Consider the following 14,861-nt stretch of genomic DNA (forward strand, 5'->3'; position numbering starts at 1 on the left):
TAGAAAAAAAAGACATTATAATTCAATAATTTATAAAGTGCAGTACATATTACAATAAGATTTTTATTTGTAAATTGCGCATTTGTTCTTACAATATAAATAATTAAAGTTTATATACACATTAATTTCAAAGCGTCTCCTGTAACTCAAAGCAGTCTATAAAATATCCATGAGTAATATCGCTGCGGAATAATCACACTAAATGCCTTGTCATCTTAAGCTATGAGTTTCACATACAAAAATATTTCACCTAAAAACGACTAAACACATTTTCAACTTCGTAATGTGTAACGACTGTAAAAAAACTAGATACCTCATTACAAACACATTCGAGTATAAGAAAATAAAAAACACCAAAAATATTTATAAACTAAGAGATTTTTCTTTCGAGCTTCATTTATTAGCACAAAAATTTTCAAAATCCTCACACAATTTTGTGATGTAACCCTACCCTGAGAACAAAAACCTGTTTTAAGGTTAATTATCCAAAGCATACAGCGGGATATAATTATTTTTCGTTAGTAGTTTCTAGCTTAGATCTAGTAAACATGTGCCTAAATTATCATTACCTCCTAATTTGTTTCATATAAAGAAAAACTATTACAAAATGCCGTTCGTTTATATAAATGCTTGTTGATAAAAAATATTTTCTGCAACTAAGCGATTACTATTGAGTATGTTAACGTAACTAGCTTCGTAACTAATTGTCAGTCCTTGTTCACTTGTTGCATATATTTATTTCGCAAGTTCAAAGTTATTGAGGTCATACTGTAATATTATAAAAATAATATAATAGTTTCTCTAACTCTGTAAACAGTAACAATTTGTTTCCATCCATATCGGTGTTGGTTTAAAAAAACTATAAACTTATATCTATTCATATCTTTGGCATTTTAAGTTGCTTGGGGAAGCATAAAGACAATCAGAACTACGAAACAAATTTCATAGAAAAAATATTTAAAAATTTACCTAAAAGAGCTTTTTGTACATTTTATTATCATCCACGGATGTATGAAGATTCGTTAGCATAACGGAAACTATCCGATATCTGAAATAAAAAGACTATCCTTAATCCGTAACCGAATCCTACTTAAGTTGCGGAGACTAAACGTGACTTGATAAGGCAAGTTTTTTATTTTGCATCACAATAAAAAAACAACAAATATCAGAAATTGTCAAAAATCGATCTCAAATATTTAACATCCGTAACTGAAATTAACGGAAATAGAAAATTCGAAACAATTTTTATATCTGTAGCAGAAACCGATATATCCGTATGCAAATCCGAAATATTACATAGCAAAGAATAAGTTATTTGTTTCTGATATGAAAGTTTTTCAAGATTTTTTTTATATTTCAGAATTAAATTTACAGTATTTTATTATGAAAATTTTATGGCACAATACAAAATAATCACTCCTTAAATAACTTGTTATAAAATTATATCTTCGGTACAGAAACATATTATTACTGTTATGTTGAGATTAGCATTGTGTGATATTATTATACATTTTCATAATATTCCCTTTACATGATTAAACATTTCCTCTGGTGTCTCTTTTGAGGTTCAGGTCTTAATACCGCACGGACAGCTTCATCAAATACCTTAAATAAACATATTTATTAGTATAAAAATTATAGCATCTTTTGCTTTACGTAATATAATAATTAAGCAGGCACATTATATAATAAAATGGTATTTACTTATTTTATTTTTAATTTATTTTTTATTAGAGAAGTGGGGAATGTAGTGTTAATATGTAAGATTTCTCAGCTTTCTGTACAAATTCAAGACATTGTCTCAATTAATTTTCAAGAGTGGGGTTCAAAGCTATGCTGTTGAGAGTCAGATGCTGTGCCTGAGTCAGATGCTGTGCAGAAATAAAAACCAATAATGTACATAGCATTAAAATATGTATGTACATAGCATTAAAATATGTATTAAATACATAGATATTTGATGAGTCTTTTTAATCAGATTGATTACATAATGAACACTTTGAAGTAGTCTGCAGTCATGGGTAAACAACTAAAATATGTGCCAAGAATTAGATTAAAGACTTTCATTTAAAATGTTTATATTTCTTAATTCGCAAATACCATATAAATATTATTATTAATTAAACATCAATTGACATTAAATTAAATTAAATGTGAAAATTACCATTACCGAGTTGGTCCATTATTGCTAGCTATTGTTAATAATGCCCAGTTGTTATGAATAATGTCCTTATTAAGCATGTGGTCCAAAGCATATATAAGTGATGAGTAATACATTAATGATTTAAGACTTGACAAACCTGTTTTAGCCCACGCTGTGTCAATGCAGAGCATTCCATATATTTAACAGCTCTTATTTTGTTGGCCAACTTTTGACCTTGCTCCCGTTTGAGGGGTGACATGCCTTGCTCGGAAAGTAAACTTAATGTCTCTCTATCATCTCTCAAATCAATTTTTGTGCCTAAAATATAATTAGCAACTTTAAAGTGATGTTAAAATGATAAGGAATCTTTTTAAAATATACAGTTTAAATATACAGTAGGCAGAGAAAGCGTAGTCTTAAGACAGTCCACTCCCCACTTTTCTCACAATTTCTTGTAGACAGTGCTACCATGGTAGACTATCTGTCAGTACAGGGAAATAAAAATAGTTTTAATATTATCATTCCCCCAAATGGCGATTGAACTAACTTTCACTTATGCACCACACAAAATCTCATTGCACCACAACACCTTGATTAGTGTTAAAGAAAATATAATAACTCACCAACTAAAATGATGGGTGCATCAGGGCAGTGATGTTTTATTTCAGGATACCATTTTGATGTTACATTTTCATATGAAGAGGGACTGAAATATATTATATCAATTATATTAGATTATTTAACAAAATTTATGGATAGAGGAACGATATAATCTGATATGTAGATATGTATCTACTTGTAATGTACCTTGTCACACTAAAGCATATAAGGAAGACATCTGTTTGTGGATAACTTAAGGGTCTAAGTCTATCATAATCTTCCTGTCCAGCTGTATCCCAAAGTCCTAGAGACACTGCTACACCATCCACTACCATTGGTGCTGAGTAGTTATCAAATCTGCAAAAAACAAACCACTTAATTATCATATGTAAAATAAATTTTGAACATAAATAAACATTCTATAACTTTTAATACAACAAATAAAATAATTAACTATATTTCACACAAGCATTCAAATATATTCCATAATCACAATCTTCTTACAGGAAGATCTAATACGACCGCCTACTTACACTGTGGGAACATATTCTCCTGGAAAACTATCTGTTGTATATGATATTAACATGCACGTCTTTCCGACGGTTCCATCACCCACAACAACACATTTGATCGGTCTTCCTGAAGACATCTAAAAATGAAAAGTACACAATTTGATAAATAAAGACAAGCCTATGAGTCACGAAATACGTAAAGGCTCGTTCCAAACAAACACTATGTACTACCTCTGAAGCTGATTTGGTGTTAAACTACGTGTTGTTGTTAAGTTTTATTTTATTTTTCAATATATGTGAACTTTTATTTTAGGACTTTCGTACATAAATACCAAAACCAGATCGTAAATCTGAAAAAACGCATTGAAAGATGGATGGCGCCTTGCCAGGTTTTAAATTTTATAGATTAACTATTTACTATTTTGAGTAGACAAATTATATATTTTCGTCAATCTCATACTGTAATCTTACGCACAATATATTTGCAAGCCTGAATATAATGCAATTATGCTTTTTTATAAACATAAAAAATAAGGCTAAAGTCTGAAATATTTTATTGTAATATATGAAATAAAGAAAATGATATAGTTATATGTGAATATCTGCCACTGGCAACCACTGGCAACACAGATTGTTAATGTACTCTTTCTTTACTTATCGAATATTTGACATTTATCATTTGACAGTTCTTTTGTGTTGTGTTTGCAAGTACTTGCGTTTTGCGTGTTTATTTTTTATTTATTTCATTCTTTTATTTTGTTTTATTAATCTCACTTATTTATATTTGAAATATTTTAATTCAAAAAGTAAATTGTACTTTGTTACTTTATGTTATCTTATATATTGTAATCAAACCTAAGCTTAGCTGTGAGTATACTTTGTTTCATGACTAATATAAACTGATAAACCTCGTTTTATTCCCAAAATTTTGTTATTTATATTATTTGACTTAAAGATGAGTGAATCATGTGTGGAGACTCCTGAGGCGCCGGCTTGGTTATCAAAGTTGGAGAGTCAAAGGGAAAAGTTAAGTAAAGCACGTCTGGGTCACGATAGCGGCGCCGGCGCCCCTTGTAACTCATGCGGTAGGTTATCAAAGCTTCATATGAATAATAGCTTTAGCTATCGCTTATATGTTTTTGTGCTATCATCTAGTGTAGTGTATTAAAATACAGTTCTAGAAAATGTTATGAATATTTAATAAGCTTATAATTATTATTTTTATTTGAATTTTTAATATAAATTTGCATTTCCAACTTATTATATTTTTATAAATTACATTTATAGGATCAGGTTGCCCAGGGCTTGACCTTCACTTTTGGCGTAAAGTATGCCGTGCCTGCCATTGTAGTAAAGATGTTCATGATGTACAAGATGATGATTTATCAGGGTGGGCTCAATTCGAGCTTCTTGGTACAGCAAAACCTAAGAAAGCATCCAGTGAGTATATAATAATAGATAAAAAGAATTTAAATAGATTTTTTTCAGCTTTACAATGTGTACCACATATAGTATTGTTAATCGCTACTTTTCTAAAAAAAAAATATATTTAATGTGGCTGAATTTAATTCTACACTTTGTTTTATTAGAATGAGTAACCACACACTTACAATTAGAAGTTATTTCACTACTTTTGTTTACAGAAATATAATATTCTTTTCTTTTTTTTTATTGCAGTGCCCCTCATTAAAATTAGAGGAGTAACTGATAAACCTGTCAAACTTGATTGGGTACCACCAAATGCATCTACAGAACTGGTAAGTAATTTAGATATATTACTAAAATATTGTTTTTAGTAAATATTAGAAGCTTTGTCTGAAAAACAGTTTGAAAATTAAAAGAATAATAATAAAATACTATTCATAATTCTGTTTATCATATCAGTCATTGAATTCAATATCAACACTGATAAGATATATTGTGTTATGATATTATTATTACCACAAAAGTGCTTAAAATATATTTTATTCATACATATATTAAGATTTTTGAATACTTTTTTGAATACTTTTTACCTTCATAATTTTTGTAGAAAAAACTATAAAAAAGGAAATATATATTAGTTATATATAAAATTTCTATATATTTTTATTTTATTAAAAACATGATTAATATTTAGATCAACTATATGCAATATATATCTTAATTAGCCTATTATAGTGCTAAAAGAATTTACGAAAATAATAATAGTGACCTATTTAATGATGATTAGCAGTACTTGTAACTTGTAAGTATTATCATTAGGGGCATGACTAACAAGGTTGTAGCCCTCGTAATTCCCACAACCAAGTTTCACTTAACCCCATCTCGAGTTTCAGTAAGGCTTCCCAAGTTTAGGTTTCTTCAATTATTTTTAAAATGAATACTTTTTTTATGAAATATAGTTTTATTGTTAAATGTTTACATAGGACTGTAAATACATTTTAAATGTTTAAAATTGAAGAAATCAAAGTGATCATACAGGAAAAATTAGTAAAGCTACTAATAATATTAAGTTATAGTACATTATTGGGTTTATCAGTTTGTTTTTATTTATATAGAATAAATCATTAATGATATTGATATGTCATGTAAATATTTCTTGTGACATATGGGAGATCAATCAGTTTAATAAATAATTAAAGATTCATACTTTATGTAACATAATTAATTTAGTACAGTTAATGTTGTTACTTCTATACATATAAGGTGTACCAGTTAAAAACTTTTTTTTAATTTTTTTTTAGCTAGCTTAGCTCTAGCCCCAATTAGAAGTAAAAAGAACCTACATATTTCGTTCTCCACTTTCCGCCCTAAGTCTAAATCGTCATTGCGTGTTCATTGGCGAATCTGAACGACGCACTTTGTCTCAATTTATCGTCCGGAGAGTGAAGCCACTGCGTCACAATGTTAACAGTTTTTTCATATACTATATTTTCTACAGGTATCAGAGTACATGTCATGTTTGGGCCCATTGGCGCCAGTGTCAGGGTCGGAGGCGGCAAAGAAAAGACGTGCTCAACTTCGTACGCAGTTACCCCCACATGATGTGGCAACAGCGGCAAGACACCACGCCTCGGATCAAGAGAAAACGGAACATACGGTATGGAAAATTGTAGTTTTTTTATTGTTATTTGTGTAGGGTAGATAGATATTTATTTGTGGTAATGTATAGTTTAAAGTTTTAGTTTTTATCTTTTTTATAACAGAAAGAATGTGGTATTAAATGAGAATACTTAAATATAATTTAGTTGGAGATGCACTATTAATATAAATTTAGACTTGTATTTATAAACCACTCTCAACTCTGGGATCAATCTTGAGCTGCCGATTTCATTCATAAATTAGATGTATGAATGAAAACTGCATCTCTGTATCGATATCAGATTTAGAGTGATTTATAAATATGGGATTAGACTGCCCTAGTTAGTAATATTCATATTAATGATACAAAAAATAATTTTAACTCCTGTCATCCCTATAACCCATTTTAAATTCGACGACCATTAAATTTGTATTTAATTTAACTTCATGAAAAATATGATTTTTGTTACAGGAGTATATTACTCGTATAAAAGACCATGTGGTCGGTATGGGTAACGTAGTCAGAGTAGGACCACTTCAAAATGGTGAAGTTTATTCAGTTGAAAATAGTAAAACTCATACTCCTACTAAATCTTATGCACTGCCGTTAAAAATATCGAACATATCGAGAGGCGTGAAATACAATATAGTACCCAAAAACGCCTCAGATAAAAAGCTTGTGTTGGACTCTCAAGGCAATGTTGTTAGCAGTGCTGCAAATCTACCAGACTACAAATCCAGTCCAGCACTAAGCAATATCGTCAAGGATAAATTAAATATAATGAAAATTGAATCGGATAGGATCAAGAGTGCTGTTGAACATGGCCCTGTGTATGATAAGCTGTTGAAAAACCTCAATGACCTAAACATGGCGGTATCTAATGACGTTTATTTACAACCTATAAAGTTATTCCGTGACGAATATCATAAGAATCCTCAATTTAAGGAAGAAGTGACAGAATTTGCTAACAAAGCTTTAGGGGCTCAAGTTATGCCAGATCTGTGGTCTGTGAGCAACAATAACATCATGAGTAGTGCTAAATTATTGGATAGCAGGATCCAAAAGGGAACTATTTTTGCGCCAAATGGTGAAATATGGAGCTGGAAACATGAACCGACTACTCCAGAACTTAGCGGCACTCTCTGTTCAACAAAGATAAACCCACAATATTCCACAACAATGAAACCACCCAATCAAGTTGAACCACAACAAACTGCGCCTCTGAGAGAATATCTCAGGACTCACTCTGGGGAAGATGTTCCGCCACCATTGCCCAATTACAGTACCCATCCAGGCTTATCAGTACCTACAGATAACGCACAGCTCGACCACATCGGAAATCCCATCTCAATGAACGCACAACTGGATCACACCGGGAATCCTGTGCATATAAGCAGTTATGCGGAACAACTAGACCCCATTCTAACGCAATTTGCTGACATGGCCTTGAGTCCGGCTGAAATGGAGTTTAACAGGAAGTTGTACAACGAAGGAGTACCGTGTCAACGTTGCGACAAACCGATGTTTGCTGGCGAAGTCGCGGTTAAAGCAGAAAGAGCTGGTCAAGAAGCTATATGGCATCCACAATGCTTCACATGCTGCAAATGTGGAGAGCTTTTGGCCGACCTCGTATACTTCTATTATAAGGGAGAAATATATTGCGCAAGAGATTTGGCTAACGTTTTGGAGATACCGCGTTGTGCTGGATGTGACGAACTGATATTTACAAGACCATATACAGCAGCTGAAGGCAGAGCGTTCCATGTACAACACTTCTGTTGTTACCACTGTGATGCTCCTTTGGGTGGGAAGAAATATGTTCCTGATGATAAGACTGGTTTGCCTGTGTGTTTGTCGTGTTATGATCAGTTTTATGCAGAGCGTTGTAGGGCTTGTGGAGGGGTTATAGGTCCGGAGCAACAAGGGGTGTCGTGGGGTAACATGCACTGGCACGCTGAATGCTTTATTTGCTCCGGGCGAATGTGTGGGAAAAGTCTACTAAGTGGAAGATTTGTCGTGAAACAGGAAATGCCATTTTGCAGTGTACCATGCGTACAAAGTAGAATTAAGTGAAATATATTTTGACTAGTCGTCGCCCGCAACTTTTACACGTAAAAGTAAAAATCCCGTGTACCCTTTCCTGTAGGACCCCTAGAACCTGCATGCCAAATTTCAACTTTTTAAGTCCATTAGTTTAGCTTCATCTGTATGTTGCTTGTCAGTCACTCAACAATAAGTATCTATATTCAGTATAATAAGTACATTTTAAAATTGTCTTTTGTTTATAAATATATTTATTTTGTATGCGAGTTTATGGATATTAATATATTTTTTTTATATACACTGTAATAATAAAGAAGAGCAACCTTTTTTTTACCATAACTCTTGAAATAATAAGATTGCTATTTCATATATTTTTTTATTTATATATTATTTCCTTGATGTTTGTATTTTATACTTTATTATATTATATCCTTTTAAAATATTATTAAAAGATAATTTAATATTATTATGTTTATGAGTGACATAACATTCTAGAAATCATTGTGATTTTTTTATAACATTTAGGTATTTGTAAGGGACCAATATTGTTAATATGACTGATTTTTTGGTGTACAAAATATATTTAAAAAATGAAATATATTTTCATATATAAAGTATTCTTATAATATAGTATTAAATTGCTGAATATTTATGTAAAAAAAATATAATATTATATTAAAAAATATATTTTTAATATATTTTTGATAGATTATTGTTTGGATTTTTATAAATGTGCCATTACTTATAAAAATTTATGACTTTTGAGAATATAAATATATTTTATGCAAAATCCTGTGTTTTATTATTTTAGATGTAAGAAGATTATCATATTTTATTACTTTTCAATTAATATTTAACCATTCTAAATAGCATACTTATGTATTTGAAATAGAGATTGGGAATACAAAATTTAATGATACTCTGTCTCCTTTGGCATATGTCTATGCATGATCTTATATGGCAAAGATCTGCTATACTCACATTGGCATAGAAGATAAATAACTACAAATATTAAATGCCATAAATATTTTACACCAAACGATAACAATTGTATTTTCCTGAATGGAGAACCTAGTGTTCTATGTCTTTACATTACTTTGTCCAAACATTCTGTGACCAATAAGCCTTACAATATATTAGTATCAAGTTTTATTTTCCTGCAGACAGAGGGAACCTAGTAACTTTCCATAATCTGTTGTACTAACAGTTCCACACTGGTGTGTTGGGCTTGTTGTATATTCATTTTCAGACATGGATTAGTGTCTAAATACACTGATGTCAATATTTTAAAAATAAGAAAATAATGATTATATGATTAATAATGAAATAAAATACTTCTGCATGTCAAAATTATGTATTATTATAATAATGAAAGTTTGTATGAGATTTAAGGAAATGATGATTATGAAATGAAAAATCAACTGTAATAATTAGATTCTGTATAAATAAATTACACACAAATGCCTTTTGTTCATAGCAGCTGATGTTAGTTTATAATATTGGAAAAATGAAAATTTATAATATTAGTCCAACAAACTGGTATACAAAAGTTAAATATTAATATATTTTTACTATTATTTAAGCTACTTTTAAATTAGCAAGATCATTTTTCAATTTATTAACATTTTCCTGAACTAGTTCTTGTTTATTTTCTATTGCGGAAATTTGACCATCTGATCTCTTGATTTCCTTGCTAATATACTCTAACCGCTTAGACACATTTTGTCTTGCTTCCTCCAATTCCTGCTTAACTAGCACTGGACCTAGAAGTTTGTAGACTTCGGCATCTTTTTTTAGTAGCATAAGTTCTTCTTTTACTGCTTTGTTTTCATTTAATTTACTGTCTAGTTGTTGTTTCTGAGCAACGGCCTTATGGTATTCTTTTTTCAAATTGTTGAAAACATCGAATTCTTTTTGAAGTTTCTTTTGTACCTCCTCAGCCATTGTATTGAAAAATTTGTAAAACGTATATTATAACAATAATATGAAATCGGATACGAAAAATAGCGAAAGGAGACTAAAAATTACTATTATAGGTTAGTAGAATTTTTAATATTACAAATGTCACCTTGACATTGACAGCTGAAATATCACAGATTACGAACAGCAATGAAAATATGTGACAACCGGCTACGTTTACAAAATGAAAGAGAAATGTAAAAATTAGAATTTATCAAACTTTAGATTTTTGAAACGTATTATTTGATATGACGTTGACAATTTATTTATATTGGAGTAATATAATCATCACTATTTAGATTTATGTATCTAAGAGTTGGGCAACGATAAATCTAATATCTAATTGTGATTTAGGATTTATTTTTTGTTTAATTTTATTAGTTTTTGTTGAAAGTAATATTTTTTTTGAACACAACAAAAAAATTGTTTCCACAGATATTGTTATTAAAAATATATAAAACAGTAAGAATCTGAATTAAATAAATCAGCTTCACGTCGTATCCCGAATGTAGAAGGCAGAGGGAGCTTAGTATTAAGACGACTACGCGACTATGCAATTCCCAGTTGTGAAATTAATTATTCTTCTTTCTCTGTTATGAAGACAAATCAGGGCATCGATTTCCGCTTGTTATCACGGCATTAATTAATATTTTGGCTACCTACTGTTATTAAATGCACATATTTCGTTTGCTTGCAAAATTGCTCTACAATTTACTGTTTTTGATTGGGTAATTTATTAAATACCTTGAAGATAATGTACACAACAACATTCACGAATATCAAGTTATATTGCTTTAAATCATAATTTTAAAAATTTCAGGAACTCTCACACGAAACTAAGTGATACTATGATAATTAACTTACATGAGTTGTAAATGTTACAATAGTGGATGCTTTTACAATATATTAATGAAACCTACCATTACGTATCGGAAATATTTGCTAAAAATTCTAATTTTTAACGTAATTTGCTAATTTATATCTTCAAAAACTATTTTTTAATTTACCTTAGTTTCAGTTTGTATAACGGAGTTTGTCAAAAAAGGGAATCGAAAAAAAATAAACTAAAACATTATAATATCAGTCAACATATATTTGGTAATTTTAGGCTAGCAGTATTATTTTTATTATTTATTACAAGTAACATACATTTACACAACAATTTTAAAACTAGTTCTCGACGCATTTATTTACTTTTCACAACATTGTTTTTCACTCTACTCACATTAAGTTGCGGAATCCATCGGAATTCTTTATTTATTACTAAAATTTAAACGTTTTCTTTATTTGTATATATTTACTGGCAAAAATTACAAAGGTCTTATAACGCAATGTAATTTTATTTTGTTATTTTTATACATATAATGTTAGCCGGTCCTTAAATCCTATATTAATATGACATTTTTCCACGTCTCTTTGTATGAGAATTAAGACACTTCGTGGTTTTGTAAGTTCTAAAACAAAATAATTTAAGTCTATTTCTGTATACTCTTAAACAAAATACAAAATTTTATAAGTTTTCACCGTATTCTAATGTCCACATGTAGGCAGCTTCCGGATCTCCACTTTTAATGGCCTCTTTTTCAGTCTTATCCGCCTTTTTTAGTATGTTTTGTACTGTTTTATATAGTTTAGGATTTACTGGTCTGGATTCATATCTTTGTAATTTATCTGATTTTTGAGAATCAGATTTGCTTTTACCAAATCTTTCTCGAACAAATTTTTCATAAAGGTCCTCATGATCATCTTCACTATCGGATTCATTTGAAGACGTTGGTTCTTGGAGTTTTTCATTATTAGAAAAGTAAGGAGAGTAAAAGTAATTTTCATCTTTTTCCTCATTTTTTCTCTTTGAATGTTCCAATTTCTCTTTACTTTCTTCTTCTTCGTCATCACCATCATCTTCATTATTATTAAATTCATATTTTTCATCATAATCGTTATGTGCTTTCTCTTTAGACGTATCCTTTGGAGATTCTTCACGTGCATATGACAAAATATCTTTCGGTAATTTAATTTCCGGTAGTTTGATAGTAAGATCCGTAAACTTAGTGTTTAAATTTTCATCAAATTTATTATTTATGGGAGAGAGTGCATCCAATGTACCCTCTGAATCATCATCATCATTATTGTTTTCAGTACTGTCTGATGTATTTAGTAGTGCAGGTTTAGATGCTGTATGATTATAGTCTAGGGGTATTCTTTCAAACTGCTGTTTTAAATTAACCGTACCGTCTTTGGGTGTATGTAATTCATGTCTTTGGTTAGTTTCCTGTAACCTATCATCACCTTCTTTTAAATTTGCTCTGATTTCATCATTCTCTTCGCTACTGTCCTCCTTATTTAATTCAATAACTGGCTTTATTTCACCATCATTAAAACTTATCGGGTTATTATTTTCCTCGGAAATGTTCGTGTCGTCTTTTTCGTTTGATAAATATTTATTGTTATTTGATATTGTGGATTTTGCTTCTTCTTTAGGAGGTACTTTAACATTTGAATCATCACCATCATTATTACTTTTTTCCTGTGAATCTGTCGTAGATTCAGTTTTTTCTTCGCTATTGACGGGAACATGTTCATAGCTAAAATCATCTATATCTACATCTTGTATAACTTTTGAATTATTAAAAGTATCTTGAGTAGGCCTGTGCTTTATTTCCTCCTCAATTTCTCTACTAGTTTGATCGGAATGACTAATTTTAACAGGATGTTTATTTTGAATATATTCATCTCTTTCATTGTTAACATTATTTTTAAATTTATCATTATCAGAATAAGGTTTTTCGATTTCAAAGCTTTCATGTGAGAAATTTTTGCTTTCATTGCGTAAGTCTTCCGCACTTTCACTATGATTTTGTATTTCTTTAGTCCTATATTTAGAATATTTTGGTAAGCCTCTTTCATTTACGATGTATTCTTTGTTTTGGTCATTTTGATCTGATCTATTGAATTCATCATTTTCTGAAACATCTTCACGCTTTTTTGATTTTTCTTTATTTAGTACTGAAAATTGTCTAGGTTGTTGGGGGTTTCTTGGTTCTTCTATAATATAGTCTTCATTTGCTTCATCGGGATTTGTATTGTCATGAAGTGTCTCTATATTGAAATCTGCTAAATTTGCACTCTTGATTATTCCACCTGGCGTAAGTTCTGGTAAAGCTAATTCTTCTCTATCTTTAATGATACGTTTACTATCGAAGTTAACCAATTTTAAAGGATTTATATCATCTTCATCTGTATTTTCTACATCTGTACCTTCTGATCTTTTTTTTCGTTTAAGACTATTTTTAAAATAACCTTTAGATTTCTCCGGGTGGGAAGCTATAGTATTTTTCTTATAAATATATTTTAATACAGTGTCATTATTTTTTTTACTAATATCATGTTTACCTATATCTGTGATCACGTCTAGTGTTTTATGTTTAGATGGAGAATGAGATGCACTATTATTACAATCATCATTTTTAGTTATGTTTATATTAATAATATCAGATTTTGGGCCAGAAATATTTTGCGTAGAATTAGATGTTTGATTGCACACAAAAGCGTCCGTCATCTAGAAGAAGATCAATTAGTTTAATTTCTGACTGTTAAGGGTAAAAAGTGCATATAAATATGTGAATCTACGATAAGTGTGGCGACGATAATGCATAAAAGATACGTAAATAAAAGACAATTTATGTTTCCAAAATTTACTTACACTCATGTACATTACGAAGTATTTTACCATGCAATACATAATATAAGTAACACTATCTACTTTGACTTTAATAATAAATAAATTTAACAATTATTTTAAAAAGAATAAAGTTTGTATGATATGAAGAGAAAAATTATATCTTTATTAAGTTAGTATTGTTACAATATAATATGTAGTTATTACTACAAAAATATGAATTGATTTATTTAGCATATAAACTTTATTCGATGCAAAATTATTATCTACATATATTATCTGTCACTAATAACGAATCGTAAGAGCAAGACATGATTAGATTTAGTGATAAAACATTAAAACTTTAATAACAACTCGTTAATAAAAAAAAAATTTTTTTTCAAAGGGTAAAAAGTGTTGCCACTTTTATTTATTATTAATATTTCTCATGTATTGACTCTTAGACGATTAATAATATTTAATTTATATACAATTTTATAGCTACTGTTTAAAAACTAAGTATACAAAACCCACGATGTTCTTACACTCTACTGTGGATCTAGAAAAATATGGCAATCATGCGTGTGTGACTTTACAATACAAGCCGTTCTAGTATTTTGTACACATGTTATCTTATTCATAATAATACATTGCAACAATTATGCGAAATAACGACAACTTAAATTTACATTTTATTATATTTTTGAGCATATGATGGTAAGTTATATTATACAAAAAAAAAGTTTGAAATGTTCCTTATATTGCTCGTTTTTTTATTAGGTAAATATATAAGTATAAACTTATACCATTTCAAAACTTTCGTAATTAACTAAAATACGCATTTCTTGTTATTGAAAATGAAATTCATTATGAAAGATTTAG

At 29.6% G+C, this 14,861-nt stretch overlaps 4 protein-coding genes across 4 annotated transcripts; 1 reads left to right on the forward strand and 3 right to left on the reverse strand.

Annotated features, from left to right (window-relative positions):
- Positions 1–15: 15 nt before the first annotated feature.
- On the reverse strand, positions 16–3,628 carry Mtl (Rac family small GTPase Mtl). The gene is made up of 6 exons (XM_085207344.1): positions 3,487–3,628; positions 3,277–3,392; positions 2,951–3,100; positions 2,767–2,849; positions 2,301–2,461; positions 16–1,605 (listed from the first exon to the last, which is right to left on the reverse strand). The coding sequence occupies exons 2-6, from the start codon at positions 3,390–3,392 to the stop codon at positions 1,528–1,530; spliced, it is 588 nt and encodes a 195-aa protein (XP_085063470.1). The 5' UTR covers positions 3,487–3,628; the 3' UTR covers positions 16–1,527.
- A 291-nt stretch (positions 3,629–3,919) lies between these two features.
- On the forward strand, positions 3,920–9,152 carry Tes (testin LIM domain protein). The gene is made up of 6 exons (XM_085207449.1): positions 3,920–4,122; positions 4,211–4,340; positions 4,543–4,695; positions 4,933–5,012; positions 6,179–6,337; positions 6,791–9,152. Exons 2-6 carry the CDS (start codon positions 4,211–4,213, stop codon positions 8,390–8,392), a joined length of 2,124 nt encoding a protein of 707 aa, XP_085063575.1. The 5' UTR covers positions 3,920–4,122; the 3' UTR covers positions 8,393–9,152.
- A 545-nt stretch (positions 9,153–9,697) lies between these two features.
- Pfdn6 (prefoldin 6) lies at positions 9,698–10,439 on the reverse strand. The gene has a single exon (XM_085207450.1). It carries the CDS (start codon positions 10,304–10,306, stop codon positions 9,941–9,943), a length of 366 nt encoding a protein of 121 aa, XP_085063576.1. The 5' UTR covers positions 10,307–10,439; the 3' UTR covers positions 9,698–9,940.
- A 971-nt stretch (positions 10,440–11,410) lies between these two features.
- On the reverse strand, positions 11,411–14,077 carry LOC146540030 (uncharacterized). The gene has a single exon (XM_085207624.1). The coding sequence runs from the start codon at positions 13,878–13,880 to the stop codon at positions 11,832–11,834; it is 2,049 nt and encodes a 682-aa protein (XP_085063750.1). The 5' UTR covers positions 13,881–14,077; the 3' UTR covers positions 11,411–11,831.
- Positions 14,078–14,861: the final 784 nt, after the last annotated feature.

The sequence above is a fragment of the Heliconius melpomene genome, chromosome 3 (assembly GCF_056956725.1).
Source record: "Heliconius melpomene rosina isolate 202511_hmr_F chromosome 3, ASM5695672v1, whole genome shotgun sequence".
NCBI classification, from domain to species: Eukaryota; Metazoa; Arthropoda; class Insecta; order Lepidoptera; family Nymphalidae; genus Heliconius; species Heliconius melpomene.